This window comes from Bubalus kerabau, chromosome 13, assembly GCF_029407905.1.
Source record: "Bubalus kerabau isolate K-KA32 ecotype Philippines breed swamp buffalo chromosome 13, PCC_UOA_SB_1v2, whole genome shotgun sequence".
NCBI lineage: Eukaryota > Metazoa > Chordata > Mammalia > Artiodactyla > Bovidae > Bubalus > Bubalus kerabau.
The window spans coordinates 47,426,064-47,451,293 of record NC_073636.1 but is presented as its reverse complement, the minus strand read 5'-3'; the positions used below and the strand labels follow the sequence as shown (position 1 = coordinate 47,451,293).

Here is a 25,230-nt window from a genome sequence, read left to right as displayed (position 1 = left end):
GCCTCTTGATGAAAGTGAAAGTGGAGAGTGAAAAAGTTGGCTTCAAGCTCAACATTCAGAAAACGAAGATCATGGCATCCGGTCCCAGCACTTCATGGCAAATAGATGGGGAAACAGTGGAAACAGTGTCAGACTTTATTTTTCTGGGCTCCAAAATCACTACAGATGGTGACTGCAGCCATGAAATCAAAAGACGCTTACTCCTTGGAAGGAAAGTTATGACCAACCTAGATAGCATATTCAAAAGCAGAGACATTACTTTGCCAACCAAGGTTCGTCTAGTCAAGGCTATGGTTTTTCCAGTGGTCATGTATGGATGTGAGAGTTGGACTGTGAAGAAGGCTGAGTGCCGAAGAATTGATGCTTTTGAAGTGTGGTGATGGAGAAGACTCTTGAGAGTCCCTAGGACTGCAAGGAGACCCAACCAGTCCATTCTGAAGGAGATCAGCCCTGGGATTTCTTTGGAAGGAATGATGCTAAGGCTGAAACTCCAGTACTTTGGCCACCTCATGCGAAGAGTTGACTCATTGGAAAAGATTCTGATGCTGGGAGGGATTGGGGGCAGGAGGAGAAGGGGATGACAGAGGATGAGATGGCTGGATGGCATCACTGACTCGATGGACATGAGTCTCAGTAAACTCCGGGAGTTGGTGTTGGACAGGGAGGCCTGGCATGCTGCAATTCATGGGGTCGCAAAGAGTCGGACATGACTGAGTGACTGATCTGATCTGATGAGGACCTTATCTTTGACAAAAGAGGCAAAAATATACAATGGAGAAAAGATAGCCTCTTCAATAACTGGTACTGGGAAAACCGGTCAGCTACATGTAAAAGAATGAAATTAGAACACTTCCTAACACCATACACAAAGATAAACTCAAAATGGATGAAAGACCTAAATGTAAGATCAGAAACTAGGGGAAAACATAGGCAGAACAGTAAGATCCTCTTTAACCCCCTTCCTAGAATAATGGAAATACAAACAAAACTAAATAAGTGGGACCTAATTAAACTTAAAAGCTTTTTCACAATGAAGGAAACCATAAGCAAGGTGAAAAGACAACTCTCAGAATGGGAGAAATTAATAGCAAATGAAACAACTGAAAGGAATTAATCTCCAAAATACATAAGCAGCTCAATAACAAAAAACAACCAAATTTAAAAAATGGGCAGAAGACTCAAAACAGACATTTCTCCAAAGATGACAGATGACTAATAATTACATGAAAAGATACTCAACATCACTCATTTTAGAGAAATGCAAACAAAACTACAATGAGATGTCATCTCATATTGGTCAGAATGGCCATCATCAGAAAGTTTACAAAAAATAAATGCTGGAGAGGATGTGGAGAAAAGGGAACCCTCTGACACTGTTGGTCAGAATGCAAACTGATACAGCCACCACGGAGAACAGTATGGAGCTTCCTTAAAAGACTAGAAATAAAGTTACCATTGGTGAGTGAAAGTTGCTCAGTCTTGTGCAACTCTTTGCAACTCCATGGACTATACAGTCCAAGGAATTCTCCAGGCCAGAATACTGGGGTGGGTAGCCATTCCCTTCTCCAGGGGGTATTCCCAGCCCAGGGACCAAACCCAAGTCTCCCGCATTGCAGGTGGATTCTTTACCAGCAGAGCCACAAGGGAAGCCCAAAGTTACCATATGACCCAGCAATCTCACTACTGGGCATATACCCTGAGGAAACCAGAACTGAAAAAGATGTACATACCTCAATGTTTATTGCAGCACAATTTACAATACCTAGGACATGGAAACAATCCAGATGTCCATCCATAGACAGATGAATGGATAATGAAGTTGTGGTACATATACACAATGAAATATTACACAGCTATAAAAAGGAACATATTTGAGTCTGTTCTAATGAGGTGGATGAACCTAGAGCCTATTATACAGAGTGAAATAAGAAAGAGAAAGACAAATATCATACATTAACACATATATATGGAATCTAGAAAGATAGTCCTACTTGCAGGGCAGCAAAGGAAACACAGACATTTTGGACACAGTAAGGGAAGGAGAGTGTGAGATGATATGAGGGAATAGCACTGAAACATATACCATATGTAAAACAAACAGCCAGTGAGAGTTCAATGTATGATGCAGGGAAACCAAAGCTAGTACTCTGCGACAACCTAGAGGGGTGGGTGGGGAGGGAGGTGGTAGAGGGGGTTCAAGAGGGAAGGGGCCATATGTATGCATGCATGCTAAGTCACATCAGTTGTGTCTGACTCTTTGCAACCTTATGGACTGTGGCCCGCCGGGCTGCTCTGCCCATGGAGATTCTCGAGGCAAGAATACTGGAGTGGGTTGCCATGCCCTCTTCCAGGGGATCTTCCTGACTCAGGGATTGAACCCACATCTGTCTCCTGCATTGGCAGGTGAGTTCTTTACCACTAGTGCCACTTGGGAAGCCCTATGCTGATTCATGTTGATGTATGTTATGATGGCAGAAACCATCACAATATTGTAAAGTAATTATCCTCTATTTAAAAATACATATAAAATATAAAAAAATTTCTTTAGCACAACTCAAAGGAATTGGAAGTAACAGGAATAAAACATGGTAGCCTGAGAAAGATACAGATGTGTATCATTCACTTCGGCCCTGTAAATACCTTGCTTTGTATAACTGACATCTTTTCAGTGGGGTATTCTTGGGAGATTATGATTGGCAGATAATGAATAGTCTATTTTTAAATAATCTTACATATGGCCAAAAGGACAGCATGAAAATAGTCCTAGCACTTCTTATGTTAAAGATTAACTTTGAGTAATGCTTTTGAGGATTTTATGTCATTTTTAAATTAGTTTTGTGAATTATGGGATATCAAGATGTTGATTTTTAATCTTTTCATTTTTAATGCGAAGTTGATCCTCTGTTCAGATACTGAAGGACACTGGCATTTGCTAAAGTATTAATAAATGTTATGATTTCAACCACTATCATTTATTATTTCTTCCGGCTGTTAGTGAACTACAGTTGCAGAAGAAAACCTCTGTGAAGGAAAACTGGAAGCTGGCACCTCACACTTGGGAAGGAGGAAACATATGAAGAACCATTTGAAAGCCTGTAACAAAGGAAAGTAGCCATATTGACCGTACAGTGTTGAATTTCAATTCAATGGGTGATTGTCACCAGGCCTCACAGTTTATAACCTGAAATGGTGTCAAGGGTGGGTACAGGCATAAGGTAGATACTTTGTTAAGTCTCATCTTAATCACGAAAATCCTCTATTTCAAAATCCTGGTCAGAAAAAATCTTCCAGAATGCAAGGACTGTTTTCCTCTGCTATAGTAGTAACTTTGACAGGTATTCATGGAAAAATATGAAAAGGTAGCAGAGAACAGCTGGCATGTGACTGGGAGTAAGGCTGAGGCAGAATCAGGAGAAGCCCTCCTGCCGCAACTGGCAGTGTGAGGACTGAATGTGCCACTTTTCTCATATGAACTCCCCAAATGAAGCTGCCAACATGGTGTGCACACTGGTGAAAACAGCCAGACACTCCGTGGAAGATACTCCTTTTAGCTCCTGTTTAATTTTAGTCAGATATTAAATATTTATAAACTTTTAACACAAAACAAGTACATGCAAAGTTACAAATATAGAAAATATAAGCACATGCGTATTTCAAATATCACTCTGGATTCTTATACAAAACTATTCAGTGCACACTGTAAGGCTAAGGACAACACAGAAGAGTTTCCTTTAAGTATTCAGTATTGGGTTGGCCAAAATGTGCCTTTGGTGTTTAAATAAAAATAAAAGACACATTTTCACCAAGAACTTTACTGGACAACATAGTCACTACCTTCTGCTGTTTTTCAGGCAACTTCATAATTCTGTGTTCACCAAACTTTTTATCTTTTTGAGCAAATAAGTTTTCCAGACGCACTTTACAATCTTCCAGGGAATGGAAATTTTTTCCATTATGATAATTCTGTAGACTGAAATAAATGGAAATCCAAAGATGCAATGTCTTGAATACAGCAGATGAATCAGAACCTCTCAGCCATGCTGGGTCATCAAAAAAATGTAGTCTTGCATTATCCTGATGGAAGATTATGTTTTCTATTACTAATTCTGGATGCTTTTCATTGAGTGCTGCTTTCAGTTGGTCTAATTAGGAGCAGTACTTGTTGGAATTGATTTTTTGGTTTTCCAGAAGAATCCCATAATAGAGGATTACTTTCCAATCCCACCAGACATGCATTTTCTTTGGATGAAGTCTGGCCTTTGGTGGTGGTGGTTCATTTTGCTCACCCCACAGTCTCTTCCATTCTACGTTATTGTATAGTATTCACTGTTCATCAAAATCTTTTTTTATAAACAAAGTGTTTTCATTCATTTCAGTAGAGAACTGCATGTGCAAATATGGTCAAGGTTGTGTTTTTTGTTTTTTTTTTTTTTGCTTAATTTATGTGGAACTCAAACATCAAAGTTATTAACATAACTGAGATGGTGCAAATGGTTTTCAAGGTTCTATTTGGATATTTTGAGTATGTCAGCTATCTCCTGCATGGTATAACATTGATTGTTCTCAATATCTCAATTTGATCACTATCAACTTCAACTCGTATACCCAACTGTGGAGCATTGTCCAGTAAGAAATCTCCAGCACAAAACTTCACAAACTACTTTGACAAGCTTGATCAGTTGCAGCACCTTCTCCATACACTGCACAAATACATTTTCGCATTTTGGTTGTGTTACCTTTCTTGAAATAATACAGCATGATAAGCTGAAAATTTTGCTTCTTTTCTTCCATCTTCAATAGTAAAATGGCTATACAAAAATTCACCAATTTTGGTAAGTTTTTTTTATTTTTTCTTTTTCAAATGCATGCTGATACAAGAGCTGTCACATACAATCTAGCAAAATTGTTTCGAATGAAGTTAAAGACAGCCATCTTACAGAAAAAAAACCTAATGAACCTTTTAGCCGACCCAGCATTTATTGTTGTTATTGTTTAGTAGCTCAAGTCTTGTCTGACTCTTTGCAACCCTATGCATGGACTGCACCCTGCCAGGCTCCTCTGTCCGTGGGATTTTCCTGGCAAGAATACTGGAGTGGGTTGCCATTTCCTCCTCCACGTGATTTACATAACCTAGGGATTAAACCCACGTCTCCTTAGTACCTTACAAAAACAGGTAATGCATTAGATAGTTCAGATGTTAATTGCTCTAACAGAAATTCTTAAGTTTGTCATATGCAATATATGTATTTTTACACAGGATACCACAAAGTGCAAGCCAGTAATAACAGTGCAGAATAATAGTGTCTATCTGCTAGGTGACAATATTGAACAATCCAGGAAATAATTTTACCTTCTTAAATAATGGTAATAGAATTTCTTTTTCCACTCTGAATGGATCAGATTTCTATTGTCTCTAATTTAAGATATTTCTTTAAATGCCTCCCTGTTGATTCAAAAGTTAATTTTACAGTAACCAAGGACCTAATTTTGTTTTTTGACAATTATGGGATAGCAATAAAGAAATGCACATATTTCTTTTATTTGTACACTATTCTCTTCATCACATAACCTATATTTGCTGTTATACTCTTACCAGTCCAACACTAGCACTGGTTCAGGAAAAGATTCAATCAAATGAATATGGAGTTTTTATATCTGCATTCTCTGTTAAAATCTGGGTTCACCTCAGTTGTGACTCAGTCGTCTCTGACTCCGCGACACTATGGACTGCAGGACACCAGGACTCCCTGTCGATTGCCAACTCCTGGAGTTTACTCAAGCTCATGTCCATTGAGTCCATGATGCCATCCAGCCAGCTCATCCTCTGTGGTCCCCTTCTCCTCCTGCCTTCAGTTTTTCCCAGCATCCCTCCTGCCTTCAGTTCTTCCCATCAGGTGGCCAAAGTACTGGAGTTTCAGCTTCAGCATCAGTCCTTCCAATGAATATTCAGGACTGATCTCCTTTAGGATGGACTAATTTGATCTCCTTGCAGTCCAAGGGACTCTTAAGTTTTCTCCAACACTATAGTTCAAAAGCATCAATTCTTCAGCACTCAGCCTTTACAGTCCAACTCTCACATCTCTAAACAATGTCAAAATCATCCTGGGTTCCAGATAAACAACAGATTTGCTCTCAGTGTCTAGAAGGTAGTTTAATTAAGGGACCTTAATTATCTATACTTTGTTACTAAAGAAAGGAATATCACTTGAAGGTGCTTTAAACATACAAAATGGAAGGCTGCTACCAAGGGCACCTCTCCCATATGTTGGAATTTTTTAGTCTCAGAAGCCTTTCGTATTATGTTCATTCCTTGTGAAAATGTCCTCTGCCCATAAGTCAAAGGTTGCATGAATATCCATTCTTGATGCAATAGCTGGCTGTGTTACCTGCAAATGTAACCTGCAAAATGCAGAATATCCTTTATAGTTCTCTGCAGACACAGGACACAAGCTCTCAACCAGGTGGACCCTGGGTCTATGAACTAAGGATTTCTGGTTTGTTTTTTTGAATGAATATTATGTGGCCTCCTTCCAGACTTGGCAGAAATGCTATTCCAAAAGGAAAATGTAGTCAGGTGTTCTTGAAACAAATGAGAAAATTGCTACAAAATCACTGCTAAGATGGGGCATTAGCATACTGCGCTAACGGGACTTGAATAAACAGCATCTCATGTCTGCTCTTCATTTCCCAGTGCTATAAGCGCCAAGGGTATTAGCATACAGGTAACAAAGAGAGAAGCAAGAAATGAGGCACCACCACTACGGGGCTGCAGGTAGATACTCCCTCCCCCAACCTGGTAAAGATTAAGAAGATAATGAAAACAGGAAGGTTGTCCCTATCCTACTATGAGAAAAATGAGCAAAGAGATGAGGAGGATCACAGGAGGGGAAGAGAAGAGGATCACACTTGCCCCTCGTTGGTAATAAGCCTGGGATTCTCTCTGGTACTGGGTGATGCACATTTGCTCCACCACTCGCTCCATCATCTTGATGTCAGTTTCGGTGAAGTTCTCCCCCTTGGTGGTGGTGGTGACTGTGTGTTCCTTGACTGTGATGTTGACACAGTCATGCACAAAGTTGTTCTGGTTACTATACTGATCCACTGGCCTGTAGTACACTTGGTTGGGGTAACGGTGCATGTTTTCACGATAGTAACGGTCCTCATAGTCATTACCAAAATGTATAAGAGGCCTGCTCATGGCACTTCCCAGCATGTAGCCACCAAGGCCCCCTACCACTGCTCCAGCTGCAGCAGCTCCTGCCATATGCTTCATGTTGGTTTTTGGCTTACTGGGCTTGTTCCATTGACTGTGGGTACCACCTTGACCCCAGCCTCCACCACCATGCGGCTGTCCCCAGCCACCACCATGCGGCTGACCCCAGCCACCTCCATGAGGCTGGCCCCAGCCACCTCCATGAGGCTGGCCCCAGCCACCTCCATGGGGCTGACCCCAGCCACCCCCTCCCTGAGATGGATAACGGTTGCCTCCAGGACTGCCCTGTCCTGGGTATCGGCTCCCCCCAGTGTTCCATCCTCCTCCAGGTTTTGGTCGCTTCTTGCAGAGGCCCACGTCACTCCACATGACCACAAAGAGAACCAGGATCCAACTGCCTATGTGTCTTTTCACCATGATGACTTATCTGCAAAATAAAGAGGGTGTCAGCATCATATGCCCATGTGAAAATCACTTAAAGTCTGTAGCATAATGAATGACTGCATAGCAGTGGCATCAGCTATAAACATTCTAGGTCATAAATATTCTTCACATTCCATACATCTCACGAAAGTAATTATAGGTAAAGTGTTAACACAACTCTTTCTTCTCTAAGGACAAAGTTGACCTTAAAATAATTTCTGGCTCTGTTTCCTAGTAACTTGATAAATGTAGAATGCCAGCAACATTGCTTATGATAAAAATAACCTCTGATTGGTACACTACATCATAAATTGGAAGAAACTATAAACATCTGGTAGGTTTACCATAGCTTTGAACTTCTTTAAAGTAGTGATTCTTGCAACTGGGCTTGTTCTTGTGGGGACCCTAGAAGCTCTGCCTATTGGGTTGTTATAAGGGATATTAGTTCCTGGAACCTTCTGAACCCTGGCATGGACTCTATGGAAGTGATTCTAATGTCCAGTTGGGAAGACCCCAAGGTAGGCGCTGAGATCATTAAATACTTTTCTGAATAGCTGGTTCATGTCCTCTTTCCTCATGTGGGAATGTAAGCAGGGAATGAGTCTCTTTTGTTTGCTGCTATCTTCTTAGCGGGCCAGGGCAGAGCCTGGCACAGAGAAGGTACACAATAGATATCTGTTAAATGAAGGAATTATCATCTTCTGAACATATAAATCCCAACAAGAATTTTCTCAAAGGAATTCTCAATACAATAATTTTTGGAAACAGGAAACAGGCAAGATTTTGCAAACAAAACTATAAAGTAATTTTTCTTTCTATAGACAGACAATGGGGCTATTCAAAAAGGGGTAAGAAAGGCTGTGTTCATAGTATTTGCAGTTACTCACTCACTGAATGAGTCTTAGTTCAGCATTTAATGGTTCATAAGTGACTTATTTTCTCTTAATTTTTGGTACAAAAGATACATATCTTACATGTAAGGGCAAGCACAGTTTGGGAACAAAGTATCCTGCATGATAACCTATGAACCTTTGTGAATGTACATTCATCAAATTATAGATGAATTAATTGAAGATTCAGATCTTTCAGAATGAATATCTCACTTACCCTGGGTGGTTCCAAGGGTAGAAATTAAAGATGCACAGTAGAATGATCATTAAACACTTCCTACTGTACACCATATCAAACCACATGTTCCAAAATACCATTTGCCATAAAACCAAAAATGGCATATGTTGTAATGCTGACATTAGTCATCCCCAGCACTGGGATATCTTCAAATAAAAGTGGCACCAAATATTATAAAATTATTTTTCATGACCTTCAGAACTAAAGACTAACTTGGATAATATTCAGAGGAAGGATGACTAAACAATGAATTAACATCCCATTTATGTTTCTACTATCATTATTGAAATGCCTGGGTATAAATAAATATACATTTGAAAGTTATAAGGCCAGTTAAACTGCTCAGACTATGTCTACTATTTTTGGAGTCTGTTTTGAGTAAAGGCCAGAGAACAGGGTCTTGGGATATGCCAAATGGCCTCATTCTTGCACCTGGTCTTTTGTAGGCCTGCTTCCCTGATCTACTCTCCATTTGCTCATGGGGCTCAGCTCTTGGCTTCCATGCTGCTCACAATTCTGCTCAAACACCTCAGGGAATTGAACATGAGAACTTTCTGGAAGGCTTGGTGTTTGACATGGAAGATGAAAGACTAGAAGAATTGAGGTGGCACCCAGATTTCTGGATTGGACAATTCTGTGGACAGAAGACGGAAGGTGGAGCAAGACCATAGGGAGACAAATGAGGAGTGTCGCTTTGACAATGCCATTATCAAGCTACACATGGGACAAGAGACACCAGTGAGTCTGGTAAGCTTGGTGAGTCTGGAGGTGAGGAATGACCATGGACTGGAGATACAGGCAATAGGACATAAGGCCACGGGCATATGTTGCTGATCATTACTTTAAAATTGAATATTAGAATAAAGTTGGATAATCGTAAACTATATTAAGACAAAATCATTTTAAAATCAGTTGAGAACACAAAAGCAACATTTAATTATGAAAATCATAAAAAAAATTTTTTGAAGTAGAGAATCATTTCTAAGAATAAGAAGAACTCAAAACTTAATGAGACCTTGGAGAATTTTCTGTTTGTGATAAAATAAAGAAGATCTTGTATTATTTAATCCAAAGTCTCTCACTGTACAAATTATGCTACAAAGATTAGCAAATTCAAGAAACATATCTGTGATTACAGTAAAAGTGCTAGGAATGCACATTAGGTTTCTGAATGCCTGGCTGTGTTATAACACTTCATATAAGATGTTCTCAGAGAATAGTCAGGTTGCTGCCTAATCCTTTAGCACATCAAGATACTAAGTATTTGATAACAGTCAATACCTATCTTTATTTTTGGGGCTCCAAAATCACTGCAGATGGTGATTGCAGCCATGAAATTAAAAGACGCTTACTCCTTGGAAGGAAAGTTATGACCAACCTAGATTTTGAACTGTTATGTTGGAGAAGACTCTTGAGAGTCCCTTGGACTGCAGGGAGATCCAACCAGTCCATCCTAAAGGAGATCAGTCCTGAATATTCACTGGAAGGACTGATGCTGAAGCTGAAACTCCAACACTTTGGCCACCTGATGTGAAGAACTCACTGGAAAAGACCCTGATGCTGGGAAAGATTGAGGGCAGGAGAAGGGGATGACAGAGGATGAGATGACTGGATGGCATCACTGACTCAATGGACATGAGTTTGAGTAAGCTCTGGGAGTTGGTGATGGACAGGGAAGCCTGGCATGCTGCAGTCCATGGGGGCCACAAAGAGTGAGACACAACAGAGCGACTGAACTGAACTGAATACCTATCACTAAGAAAAATACTCTTAGCAGACTAGGAATAGGAGGAAACCTGCTTAACTTAATAAAGATTATACAACAGAAATGGTAAACATAATTAATAGATAATTTTTGAATGCAGTGCCTTTATGATCAGAAACAAAACAAGGACGTCCCCTGTCACAGGACTGGAGATCCTTCCAGTGCCATTATTGTTATTTTAGTTGCTAGGTTGTGTCCGACTCTTTTGTGACCCCATGGACTGTAGTTCTCCAGGCTCCTCTGTCCATTAGATTTCCCAGGCAAGAACAATGGAGTGGGTGGCCATTTCCTTCTCCAAGGGATCTTCCTGACCTAGGAATTAAACCTGGATCTCCTCATAGGTGGATTCTTTAACATTGAGCCACTTGGGAAGCCCTCTTCCAATGCCATATGCAAGGACAAAGACTGGTGCAATAACTGTAAGAAAAGAGCTCCAGCTGTCATTATTTGGAATTAATGTGATCATATACATAGAAAATTCCACACACTTGGCAGAGGTAACAGGAAACTCAACTAGAGTTCAGCAAGGCTATGGATTGGTTTATAAAAATCAACAGCATTTCTCTATACCAGCAATAATTGACTAGAAAAAAATTAATAAATAAGATAGTAATAATTTCAACTCATACTGTAAAGTGGGCTTTCCTGATAGCTCAGTTGGTAAAGAAACCACCTACAATTCAGGAGACCCCAGTTTGATTCCTGGGTCGGGAAGATCTACTGGATACGGGATAAGCTACCCACTCCAGTATTCTTGGGCTTCCCTTGTGGCTCACCTGGTAAAGAATCTGCCTGCAATGTGGGAGACCTGGGTTTGATCCCTGGGTTGGGAAGATGCCCTGGAGGAAGGAAAGGCTAACTGCTCCAGTATTCTGGCCTAGAGAATTCCATGGGGTCACAAAGAGTCAGATACAACTTTCACTTTCACTTTCATACTGTAAAGTATCTAGGATTGACTTAATTCAAGAGAAAGTAAGACTAGGGAAAAAAGAAATTGAACACTACTAAAGAACAAAGAAGATGATCTGTAAAAATGGAAAAGTCTCGGTTGGAACCACCTAGTATTATAAAGATGTCAATTTCCTACAAATGAACTTATAATATGAATAATGATGACAATCAAAATTCTAGCTGGATTTTTTGAGGAATTCAATAAAGGATGAAGAAATGTCCACAAATAACAAACTCAACCTTAAAAAGGAAATGAGGTGAGAATCTACTGTTATCAAACATTAAATCCTAGTATAAAGTCATAGTAATAAATATGGTAACAACTTAGAAATAAACATATAGATCAAAGGAAGCAGAATAACAAGTTCAGAGATAAAGCCACATACATTGACTTTAGTCCAAACTGGATAAATGATAAATTGACAAAACAAATCAATGAGAAAGGAAAGTTTATTTTAAGCTTAATGCTACATGCAAAAGCAGGCTCTAAATGGATTAGAGACCTAATTGTGAAAGTTAAAAGTTTTATGAATTAAAAAACTGTGTGGGGATTCCTAGAGATGTTTTGCAAGACTGATGGCCCAAGACTCATTGCCTCTCCCTCTCTATTCTGCCTTTTTACTTTATTTCCTCACTTCCCCTCATTTCTGTTCTATAAAGAACCTGGCATCCAGAACCCAAGAAGATGGTTATTTTGAGATGTTAGTCTGCCATCTTCTCGGTCAGCCAGCTTACTGAATCAAGTCACATTCTTTCCCTCAACATCTCATCTCTGATTCACTGGCCTGATGTTCACTCAGTAGAGCAAGCCTGGATTCGGTAACAAATTTGACTTGGTTTAGCCAGCTCTGTTAGGGAATATTAGGGCAAGGCTCTAGCAGCTGCTGGGACCATTTGTGCTGAGGATCTCTCCTTCAAGATTCCCTGAAGTGGTATCAGTGGCCCCAGGGCCTGGCAGTTGAAGCAAAGAATCAACAAACTTCTACAAGTCGACAGACCCAATTTCATAGCATTAGTTTTCTTCATTCGATAGCTGGCTCATTTGTTTGTGGTTTTGTGTGCCCTTTTCTATTACGAGTTGACAAACTTGATTTTGTAGGGTAAGTTGCTCTGGTGTGCACACTGAGAACATATTCCCCTCTAAATTTGGGCTTTTCCTTTACAGGACTAGTCAATTTGGTTGGGGTACCCTGTTGGAGATGGGAATTGTTGTTGTACTCTAAACTCTACCAGTTTATTGGGGAACTAGTTCTTGTGTGCTTGTTTTGTGCTATGTCATTTCAGTCGTGTCCTACTCTTCGTGACCTCATGAACTGTAGCCTGTCAGTCTCCTCTGACCATGGGATTCTCCAGGCAAGAATAATGAGTATACTGGAGTAAAAGAATACTGGAGTATATCCAAGGGCATGGCAGTATTCTTGCCTGGAGAATGCCATGGACAGAGGAGCCTGGTGGGACACAGTCCAAACAGTTGCAAAGAGTCAGACACAACTGAAGCGGCTTAGCAAGCATGCCTCCAGAGGGAGGGCACAAAACAAGCACACAGTTGGGATTAGTTCATTTGTTTTGTAGGGTAAATTTATTTACCTGAGCTGGAAACTGGTTCATCTATGTATTGGTACTGGAATTTGTGTCATTTATGTTGGAATTTGCCTATTTTTGTGTGTGTTTTGGTGCTATGAAACTTATAAAAATGGGAAATATCTCATCTATCCTGAAGAAAAGCTTTGGGGGACATATATCAGATATGTTAAGATCAGAAGAGCAATGGGCCCAAATGGCTCACAATTACACACTCTTGCAATTAGCAGTGTTTTGCAAAGGAGAAGAACACTCTGATATAAGTGAAGAGGCTTGGGGACTCCCTTGGACTTGAGGCATCTGATTCTAATTTCCCTACAGGAGCCCTGGGTAACTTTGACAGTGGAGAGCTTCAGCTTCAGCTTGGGAAGCACCCCTGTGAAGGAAAACTCCATTTATAAAGCATTTTGGACAAAGGTCACAGGTCTAATGAAACTGGGAAGTCATGTTAATGTGACTCTCTAGCTGGCTAGATTTTGGTTTATTCCGGATACTTTGGTAACATATAGACATCTGATACTAATTGCTTGAGCTAAAAGGAGAAGTACTTCCTTTAAGGTCTCCACTCTCCTCACACTCCCTCATCCCTTTCTCCTTAAACCCTCTGCAAACAGACTAATAGCTATGGAACTCTAGCTAGGGGTATTCTCTGGGGTGTTCTGAAGGCCTAATAGCCCACTGTGCCCTGGTAGCTGCCTCCCAAGCAGGTCAGGGCTCTCCTTACCTCCTTCTCCCTTAGGCTGAGTACCAGGCCAATTTATATTGTGAGGGCATGGGTGAGGCACTTAAAAGCCATTAAGGTGCCTGTCACTTGAAGTCTCTTGTGACAGGCTAAGTGGGTAACAGAATGGACCAGGCTATTAGAGCATCTGACTCTGAAGGAAGAAACAGACAGAACAGGCTCCATCTTGAAAGCAGGACTCCATGTTGGGCTGGACTGTGGACTTTGAGCTATATGCCCAGTATCTACGGAAATGACATACCAACTGGAAAACCAGACCCCCCCAGATGGAAGAGCCCCAGGGCTCATACCTAGACTCTAAGTAGCCTAAAAGAATACCCTAATTATCTGTGTAACTGAATAGAATCATAAATTCTGTTATGCTTATTGGGGTATGACCACAGGCCTATTGATAATTGTCCACTGTTAACTACCTAGGCTTAAGGCATATGAATCACAGGTTAACTTTGATTATCTTTCTTTTCCTTTGTTCAGACTAGTTTCAGGGAATTTGGGGAGGTGGGTTTGGGCACGTACACTTAGGATATATAAGGTTTTCCCAAAAACTGGTCGGGGTCCTTGGCTAAGAGGAGACTCTGCCTTGGGCCCGCAGGTGTAATAAACTGCACTCCACTATCTGCATTGTCCTTCTGAGTGAGTTTGTTTCCCGGAACTTGTGGCTACAACAACTCCAGCAAGACAGCTTCTGTGCACTGTGAAGCACACATTGGTTCAAGCAAAACACTGACCCATTCGCCCTGGCCACAATCTTCCTGGTAGGACTATGAGGCGGATTCCTCAGCCTGTCTTTCTTATCTTCACCTCTTCCCCCCTCAGTCCAGACTGATTTACAGGAATCTAAATTGTTGCCTCTGTGTCTTCCCAAGAGCTAAGCTAAATGAGGAAAGATAAAACTTTCCAACATAGGTAAATGGGTATGTCAATGCTTCAGTATCACTCAAAAAAGAAAAACAAAACTGTGTTTTACAAATGTAGTCTTTACAGCACCAGAAGTGTGGTTCCAAAAATAATCCAAATCCCATCAATCCTTTTACTACTCCCCAGACCTTCCCTGGTTATTTTAAGAGGCCTGTAAGTATTAAACAAAGGGGAAATAAAGTTATTTTAGGAAAAACTTGCCTGTATCTCTGAGATGCAAATATCTTTGAGACACAAATGTCCTCTCAGGAACCCTCATTATGCTGTCTTTTTAAAATGCAAATTTTAGAGAAGGTAAAGTAATTTAGAAGTTGGGTTGGTCAAGATAATTAGAATTCCTAAGTGCTTTTTCTGCAAATATTTAGCTATCTAGCCAAGTGAGCTTGACTTATTCCATCTATGAGAAATCCAATTTTAATTCAACCTCGTATGTAAACTGATGGGTTTTACATTGCCTGACTCAGGACTGCAATCTTGAAATAAGAACTGAGGCCTCTCTGTGTGTTTGTATGTATCTTTGTCTTTGGATAACATTGCTGCAGTTGATTTGTAAAAGAGCTCTATTTAATTGGTTTAAATAAAAGTAAGTGCTTACAAACCAAACAATTCTAAATACAATTAAGCTAAATGAGCTCCAGGTTCATGTGAACTGGGAAATATTTAATATTAAATTATATTTGGTATTTATGGTTGTTTGTTGATACAATTTGTCAGCAAGGAAAGGGACTTGATGTGAAGAAACTGTTAAGGAAAGAAAATGCAAATGAAGATAAGAGCTTTGAGTGAACTTTGAGAAATAATTATATTTTAGGATATCTCCAGATATTCAACAACTTGAAAGTTAAAACTGTGCTAAAATAAATTAAGTGATGGAAAGTTCGTGAAACATGGACCCTGAAAAAGTGTTTTGTACATGATCAGGACTAAGTTTAAAACAAATTTAATTGAATAAATGAATCTTGAAAGTAACCTGGTACAAAACAAATTTGGCTTTCCTCTCCTTTGATAACAGATTATTTCTACCTTTTAAATAATCTGTTCTATATTTGCCTTTGAAATCTTTTATTGTCATTTTGGCTAAGTAAATAACTCTTGTTTCACAGTGACCTATGATCCTGTTGTGTTTTAAAACATTTTTTCTTAATGCTCTTTTGACAAGACTTCCCAAATCAAATTACAATAAAGTTCCTTTGATCTTTAGCTAACTTTGGGGTGCTTCAAAGGGCCCCTGAGACACACCAAAGGGAGATATTAAACTAATTAGATTCACTTGGTATGTTAAACTACATGGCAGGTGTTGTCCAATGAATAATAGATCTTAAATTATATGATAAATGATACCGATATTCTAGAGATTATATGGAGTTCCTAAAAATGTGATATGTCCTGGTAGAATATTATCAGTCATAATTCAAGTTCTACTACCTGAAACTGCTCTATGTCACAGCAGTAACCAGAGTACTTTGTCAATTGCATCATAATCAGGTCTACAGTGCCTTCTTAAGTCTTCTGTCATTATGGACAGTTATGGTTTCACTCTGTTGCCTCTGCAAAAATATCTCCTCTTTAAGAAGATTTATAAAAAGGACTTTCGGATAAATCCAAGTTTCTGACTTTTAGACCATAATGCTGAACTAGTAACATGTTGAAGAATTCTAATGGGAAACCTGATGGCTTCATAAAGCTGTTAACAAAAAGGATTAGTTACATAGGACTGAGTGAACTGATAACTTGTTATAATTTTTATGGTTTCTATCTAAAAATAACTGGTTTAAATCTGTTTTCCAGGTGTAAGGAAAACTTCCTTAACCTCTGACTTACAGTAACTTGGTAAATTATATCCTTTGTAAGCAAAAGTAAAACTTAAATCTTTTTCTATCTGGTTGATCCTGCCAGTAGCATATGCTTGTCTCAAAGATTAAGCTATGGCATGGCCGGTACAATGAAACTGAAGATAGATCATTAAATTAGTTATGGCTCCTTTGGTCACTAGATTATTGCAACCAGACTACAGCTAGTTATACTAATCATTGCTTTACTTTATTCTTCGTTTTTAAATTGTGCTTTGTATATCCCTGTTGCACTATGTCATTATCAGTGTTACTAGCTGCATTACTTATATCCTGATTAATTTATAAGATAGTTGTCTCTTGCAGTAACCAATGTGTAATCAGGCCTCCAACAAAACTTCTATGGCTAAACATCTTGAGAAAATAGATCGCATTTATAACATAAAATAATTATAATAGTGTGATTCTAGGTATGGGAAGAAGCAACAATGGAAAATGTCTCCTGGATGACAATTAGACAGAATCCAGAGAATCTTTAATTATTCATGGGGGTCTAATCCAAAATTGAGCACCTGGAGTGGTACATCAAGAAGTTTTGCCTGATCTGGGATAAACCTCACAGCACCGTGAAGCAAAGTTTGACCACGAAACGTCTCCCAAATATTGGTCAAATTCCTGACCAAGGGAAGACCTGAGAAATGGAATCAACAATTGAAGCCTTCTAATGTGAGCTGGTGAACCCCAAGTCAACTCAGGAAGGAGAATACCTGCCATCTAGCAGTCATCAGATTGCACCCACTCCCTATGGTGAACCTTGAGCAAACTCTTGAGAATACAGGATCACAGGCCCCAGACAGCTGAATTACACATCAAGGAAATAATTTTAATGAGCCCTGACTCTTGCATCTTCCCAAACACAGAAAAGTGCAAAATTTCTTGACTTGAGAAACCCTCCTGGGTTTGAAGTCCAATATTTCTAAGTTGACAAGTATAAAGTAGACACTTTCCAAGGAGGAACAAAAAGAAAACAAATCTCAATATTTGGAACACTGGCATCAAAGGCAGACACTCCCAGAAAGATTCATCTGACAAACAGAAAGATCACTGTCCCCTTTTCCTACAAGATTGTCAAATGGACCCTGACAGTGGGGAAGTGTTGCTGAGAAGAGCCAATTCTGACTCCGTGTTGGAACTGTTTCTTTGACTTTCTTTTTGTTGCTGTTGTTGTTATAATCATATATAATGGCCTGCCTCAGAAAACCCAGTCCCTCTGCCTAACTGTTGGACTGAAGTGCCTTTGTTCAGCTCACAGGGAGATAATCTGACACTTCCCACCTGTGAATGGTTGCAGGAAAGAAGAGATTAACACATCCCTTCCACAGGCTGGCCATTTCTGGAGATGTCTTGCAGGACGTGGGTCTTTTTTACTTTACTTCCACCCCACTTCTCCCTCTCTATTCTGCCTTTATTTCCTCATCTTCCTGCCATCTCTGTTCTATAAAAGAACCTGGCATCTAGACACTGATATTTGTTTTAAGACATTAGTCTGCCATTTTCTCAGGCAGCCAGCTTTCCAAGTAGTCATATTCCTTGCCTCATAAAAAAAAAAAAAAAGAAAGAAAGAAAAATCTGTGTGGGAGGGATTACTTTTCTATTCAATTATAAAAACTGATATTGAATCAATCCATTCAATTAAATAAATACTTAAATTAAATAAATATTTATGGAACAGCTAGTATGTACCAGTTTTTAAATAGAAAACTTGACTATATATCATAAAAGAAATGGATAGCAAAGTTACTGTACAATAACTATTGATTACTTAACAAATATTTATTACATGTCCTCTAATATTACTGTTCTGTGGCTGAGGACACAGTGGTAAGATATTTAGTTTGTAGGTTTGAGGACTACAGGGAGATACGTGTCTGGAGCCTGAAACAGTGCAAAGCCATTAAAGTGGCTTAGGAGAATCACATCACAGATTTTTTTTTTTTTTTTAAAGTTCACCCTTACTGCTGTGTTAAAGAGAAAAATTTGAGGGATAAGAAAGGAAATGGTGAGACCATTTAGAAAATGATTAAAGGAAGACGGTGGTGTAACCTGGGACTGTGACAAAGCAGCACAGAGCTGTGAAAAATGGGAAGTATTTTGTAGAAAAAAATGATTACGCTGATAGAGTGGATGGGAGAATGAGAGTTGAGCAGGTTTGTGGCTTTTGGAACTAGGTAGATGATGGTGATGCCACCTAATAAAAATGAGAAAACTGATGGAGGGCCAGGCTTGTGAGAAAAAATAAAGCTATAGTTTGGATATATTAACTTTGCTACATCTATGAGTCATTCAAGTGAGAGTATCAATTTAGGCAATTGTTACAAGAATCTGGAACTCTTACTCAGTAGAGATAAACATTTGGGCAGTTCACCTGAGATGTAGTATTAAGAGCCACAGGGAGTGAAAGGCTCACACTCTTAGCTACCCAACCTTTAGCAATATGGGTGCCAAAATCCAAAAGAAAATACCACCAAGTTGATTTTGATATTTTAGTGAAAGAATACACTGTGACCAATAAGGATTATTTTAGGAATACAAGAATGGCTCAAAATCATGAAATCAATTAACCTATTAGTAGGCTAAGGAGAAAAAAAAAAGATTCTCTGATGTTGCAAAGTTTTCCATTAAAATCAAAGTTCTCACTTAAACTCAGGAATCAGTGCTTTCCTGACTTTTTAAGTTTAAGATGTTGAAAAAATTTCTATAGAACTAGAAGTAATACACAGCCCACACCCTAACTTAACGGAAAGAAGAAAAGCATTTTCATGAATGAGATTAACAAGACAAGAATGTAAGTGATTGGTGCTATTTTAGACCGCTATGGAGAAAGCCAGGTATGATTTTTCTATCTGGAAAATCCAGGACAATCATTCAAAAATGCCTTCAAATAAATCAATGACCTTATTTATTAGGGTGGCAGTTTTTGAACTCAACATATAGAAAAGAGTGAATACTCCAATTAGTTGTAATTATTAGAAGATTTACTGTGGAAAAAAAAAATTCCACTCATTAATGGCAACAAAAAATTCAAACTAAGATTTAACCTAATAATAAATAGTAGAACTTAGACGAAAAAAGCTGGAAGACTGGAAAGAAAAGAAAGACAGGCAAGGTTTATGGTTGGAAAAATCAAGATTGAAGATTTTGAAAGATACCAATTCAACTCCAATTAATCATTAAGTCAATACAATTTCAGTCCTAATTCAAAGAGGATTTTAAAGAATATAATAATACTCAAAATTAAGAAGACTGAAGAAATTACTGAACAGGAAGAAAATCTAGGGTACACTTGGCCTGCCAAGTATCAGAATGGATTGGAAAACTATAATAAATACGATCTCGTGGCATTACTGCATAAGCACAATGGCAGAGCGATGGAACAAGAGAGAAGGAACAACAACAACAAAATCCATATATTGTCCCATTCATCTTATTCCCTTTTATACATGTGGATTGAGAATCAGAGCTGGTAGGAACTTATGTCCAGTGGTCATGTGCCGGGGGCCAAACTTTTGATACTCAAAATATGTTATACCCTTGAGACTTATTTAAATTGGAAACTGGCACCAAACAGTCCCTCTACCCATCCTTGCCCTGGGGAAATTTCCAATTTTTTATAAGCTAAGTGGAACTCATTTGTCATATTTTCATCTTTTGAGGTCACTGTCCCTTAACAAGAGTCTAATGCAAGCTATACAAAAATTTACAAACCATTTTGAGGTGGAAGTTTTTCCACTGACACTGAGGCCTAGCCCTGGACTGAAATGGGCAAACGGTCCCCAGTCTAGTCCATCCTCAGAGTGATGTGAAGAGCTTTAAGAAAAGCAACATAGCTAGAGTCTGCATCAGGCCAACAGCCTGGGAGTATCTAGTGATGAGATTTAGGAATCTATAATAAGGCTTCCCAGGGAACTGCACTCCTAGCCAATCTTCCGAGCTTGGTCTCGGGAAGAAAACATTTAACATAATGTTTTGCATAAAAGGGAACACCTCCCTTGACATGATCACACAATATTAGAACAGCAATAAGCAGAACACGGTTAGGAGAAAAAGGATGAACAAACTGAGAAAAAATTCTCCCAACTGTAAGAACTGCTAAACATGCTATTCACTCAAAGATGATTGTGCTATAGCCATCACAGCTTTAGACAGTCAGGTTTTGAATGCTTCCTATGCAGCAGTTCACAGTCTGCCTTGGAAAAGGAAACAAGATCTAAAAAGGGAGAATGGAATAGGTAAATTAAAACGAAAGCTTAGAAAAACTGTTACCTCATAAAACCTTTTGTCTGTTGATAATCACCTTCAGTGTTGATTTGGTGCAGAAATGTTAGGTAATTGCTTTTATTATACTATTTTTTAAATGGCTGCTTCTTACATAACTCAGAATGATTCCAGAGAAAGCTATGTCCCTTTCTCTGCAAAATCAGGATGATTTTACAAGAAAGAGTGATATAATAGGTGTGGGTTACATATATAGATCCCAGTGGCCTCCAGAGCAAGGATTTGTGATCCCAGCCTTTCAGTCCTTTATCTTCTGTGAAACAGTTGGGCACTTTCAACCATCACAAGACCAAAGAGATTCCGCAGGGTACCTACATCTACTGTGATTCAGCTCAAGTTGGATTTGTGTCTCTGGGAAGACAGATGCTTCGGCTTGGTTGAAACTGTTCAGTTTTCAAATATATTCATAAGTCCTTAAAAAAAAAGAAAAAACTATAATTGATAAATCTAAGAATGGATTATTTAACAGAATAACAGTATATAAATTATTAAACCACTAATGAATCTACTCAAGGAAAAAATATGATAGTATTTTAAAAAAGAGATGACGCTAACTTAAAAAAAGCAGCAAATGTGACACTGAACTCTCCTCCCATACACAGAAAACTGTGGATCCATTTTTCATTCAGATTTTCCACAAACGCATCCATGTCTGAGTAATCTTACTTTGACCTGTCAGTTTTTTCCTGTATATCACAGAGAGGCTCTAAAATTATGACCCGTGATGGTTACACAATGTTCCTTTCAGTTAAAGTGCTATGATTTTCTTAGCTGCTGCCCTGCTATTTTATTAATACATTTAAGTTGTCTCCGGACTGGATCTAATTTTAGATCATTCTGAGTTCTGTGGGTGAATGCAGCTTTTCTTCTTCTTTCCTTGTTTCTTCCATTGCAGGTAAGTTCCCAGGAGTGGGGTTTCAGGGTCATGGCTTAAAGGATCACCTGACCGTTGTTCACAAATTTCATACAGATTCACAATGCCCCCCAGTGCAATGTGACTAGGAAAAGAATACAAGTATACATACTAAAGGTCAGTTTTACACAGTTAATCTTGGCAAACTCCTGAAGTAGGTATAATTTCCTCTATTTTATGAATGTCCAAAAGGAGGATGAGGAAATTAGGTCTCAAATTGTAAAATTAGTTGCAGAGCCATATTTCTAACTCCAAAGCCTTGCCACCTCACATACTGAATATGCAAATTTCTAGGTAACTTTGCAGTAGTGGTTGCTGTTACTGTTGTTTTTACTAGTAGTTGTAAAATGATAATTCAGACTTGCTTTGATTTGTATTTTATTTCATAAATGATTGTTCATTTCACCATTTATCTTTTTATAATCTTGATATTTTTCTTTCACAAGTATGAAAAATTTGCATCAGATACAAATCATATACAAATCACATCCTAACTCTGCTTTTTTCCTTTTCGATTCTTTTTCATTGTTAGAGCACCTCAATGTTTCCATAGGAAAACTGTTCCTTTTCATAGGTTAATTTTCAAATCTGAGAGAGCTGTTCATTTTCCAGAGGTCTGACATTTTTATACAATTTTCTGTTCCTATTTTTCTCTGACAACTTGTGAAAATTTTTAATCCTATTCTATGTGGTATCTTTTGCAAGGAAAGGTAACACTTCAAAGGTTCAGCATTCGGGAAACTGCTTAATAAACCGTGATTGCTCTTAAGTACAAGAAAATAACCCGGCCATGAGATAAGGATAACCATGATCAGGGAGGTGAAACTGCTTTGTTGTTAAGAATCTGGAGACGAGGAAACTGAAAAAAAGATGGTGAGGGTGGTGGGCTTATGATTTTAAAAAATCTATTTGCTACATATGGTACCAAAAGGAAAAAAAAAAAAAAAAACGAAAAAGGACAGCAAAAAACGGACTTCTCGTTGTTTAATAATCAAACGTGTGAGGGGAAAAAAAAAAAAATCAAGCGTGAAGGTGCCACCCTTACTGGCAGATGAGGGTGGTTCTCCGAGGCGCCTGATCCCCTCCCCTCAGTCTCCTGACGGCCGAGTTCCCTCCTTCCGGAGGATCAGTCGAGACAGGGAAAATTTCGCTTCGCTTTTGGGTCCACCACATCAGAGCTCCCAGGAAACATTGCTCCCGGTATCTGGATTTCTCTGGCCTGGAGATAGCGCCGGGTCGCCCATGACGCCCCGCGCCGAGGCTGAAGCCCAGGCTACGCACGCCCGCCAGAGCCGATCCCCGGGGAATTGCCAGAGACCCACCCGCTGCGGCTACCCAGGTACCTCCCAGCCGCGTGATGGCAGGCAGCGCCGCCTCTCGGGAGGAGTTCGGCAGCAGCGGCTGGGGGCCCACGGACGCTCCGGCACTCCTCACCGCCGAGGTCAGACCCCGTTGGGCGCCCGTTTCCTCCCCACCACCCCCACCCCCAATTCCGCGACTCCTCTGGGCTTCGGGAGGGCCCAGATCCCGGGGCCTCCCCCTTGTTCTTCTGAGCTCCCCAGAGGTTCCTCGGACCTGCGGCCCCTCTACCGGTGCGATTCGCCCATCCCACTCCCGCAGTGGACGAGCGTGGGAGGGGGCTAGATTCCTACACACCACCCACATACCTCGGGAGGGGGACCAGCCAGCCGCGGCCCCCTCCCACATTCCGAGTAAATACAGCTTTCCTAACCAGGAGGGTAAAAACCGAGCGGCGGCTGGCAAAAACCAACGAGCACGCTAAACAGGCCCGACGTTCCCCGCGCCCGCCAGAAGCCCCTATTCCTACTCACGGTCAAGGTCTGCCACCCACCAGTCCGATCCGGCTGGGTGCCCTGGGGCCTCGGCCGCAAGACCCGGAGTTGGGCGTCCTCCGCTAGGAGTTTAAAGGACTACGTGGCTATTTACCTGCTTCTGCGAGAGAGAAGACGCTCTCAGCTCTGCGCTGTCAGCGACTGGCAACTAGGGAGGGTGAGTCGCGGGGAGGAGGAGGAGGTGCAGGGGCGGGGGCGACGGCGCGCGCGCGCATGCTCAGGCGCACCCGCTGCCGGCGCCCGAGGTTTACTGGCAGACCCAGGAATTTAAGTCCCTGGGAAAAACGAGTTGAGACTAGCTTAAACGCTAGCATCAGTTAATACCGCCTCCCCGGCTCATCACTCCCTGAAATTGCTTGTTGACGATAAAAATCATCTTTAAAGGGAAAATCGGCCAAAGCCCCAGCTTCTCGTTACGTAATGGAGAAAATGAAAGATTAGGGAATGAGAAAGCAATTTCTGGAACTTTGGTAACCAGAAATTTCTAAAAGGGACAAAAATTCTATTACCCTGGATTAAGCCCAATGTTTGTGAATTTTCAGATTAAAATTTGAGGCCTAGAAAGTATATTAGCCATCACCTGCCGTCATTTACTCAGTTCCTGCTCATTATCTACAAAATAAATGATTTAGATTATGGTATTCATAAGTGAGGGAAATGCACTCCATTTAACAAGTCCATTCTGCACATTACCTGAGGTTTCTTGTATAAAACATGGTGTGTACTTGATCATTATTACTGCCAAAATTTTATGTAGGGGTTTGTCTCATGTGAAGGATGGCAAGTGATAGAAGACATGTGTTAGGGTTGGAGGGATCATATATATCATTACCCAAATTTGGGCACTTTTGAGAGTACCAATATTAATTATGCCAGGGCAATGGGTATAAACCTGGGAAAAATGAAATATCTAGTCCCCTTGTTATGGGCTAGAGGCTCCACTAAGCTTGCAAGGAAAGAGGTTTAAAAGTATTGAGACACCCATTAGGTTAAATATCTCAGGGTGGATCTCTCAAATAGGATGGGGACAAGTGAGGCAGGGGGAGAGGCCAGGAGAATTGTGTAGAATGAGGTGATGAATATATGAATGTGGATGGGGGCCTGAAAGTTCTGCTGGGAAGGAGAAATGAGAGGTCTATAAAACATGACGATGGGATGATGATGATTCAGTAGCAGAAATGGATTGTGGCCAGTTAGAAATGAGTATTAGGCAGCAATGCCAGGGCTGTTTTCTATCCAGTCAGTCTTACATAATGATTAAGTTGACACTACTTTTAGAGCCTTACCTTCTTTCCTCAGAGATTGTTTATTGTGAGGCACATTGGGGGCAGTGAAGCATCTCTTTGAGTCTTGAGCTGGGTGGAGCTGGGAGTGAGTGACCAGATCAGGCTGGGCAAGGGACTGACTTTCCCCTGCCAGGAGGGGCAATGTACAGCTCGTTTAGAAGATGCCAAAACTCAGCCTTTTATCCTCAAAAGAATCCAATGTCAACTGGCTGAATGATTTCCTTCCCTCCCCCAACCAAGAAAATGCTCAAAAGGCAATATAGTTCGTGAGGGTTTGAGGGAACCAAATGACATTACCTTTTGTCCTATTCTGGCTATTGTTGCCATGTAGC

The 25,230-nt window shown here is 40.1% G+C and overlaps 1 protein-coding gene across 7 annotated transcripts; it reads right to left on the bottom strand.

The window, feature by feature from the left end:
- Window positions 1-3,542: 3,542 nt before the first annotated feature.
- Window positions 3,543-24,261, bottom strand: PRNP (prion protein (Kanno blood group)). Of its 7 annotated transcripts, XM_055544214.1 has the most exons (4): window positions 23,707-24,261; window positions 20,835-21,259; window positions 6,911-7,640; window positions 3,543-6,399 (listed from the first exon to the last, which is right to left on the bottom strand). In XM_055544214.1, exons 3-4 carry the CDS (start codon window positions 7,628-7,630, stop codon window positions 6,337-6,339), a joined length of 783 nt encoding a protein of 260 aa, XP_055400189.1. In that variant the 5' UTR covers window positions 7,631-7,640; window positions 20,835-21,259; window positions 23,707-24,261; the 3' UTR covers window positions 3,543-6,336. The 7 variants fall into 7 exon arrangements, with proteins under 7 accessions (XP_055400189.1, XP_055400186.1, XP_055400183.1 ...); XM_055544211.1 differs by having other exon boundaries at window positions 3,543-7,640; window positions 23,612-24,223; XM_055544208.1 differs by having other exon boundaries at window positions 3,543-7,640; window positions 23,707-24,223.
- Between the last annotated feature and the right edge of the window lie 969 nt (window positions 24,262-25,230).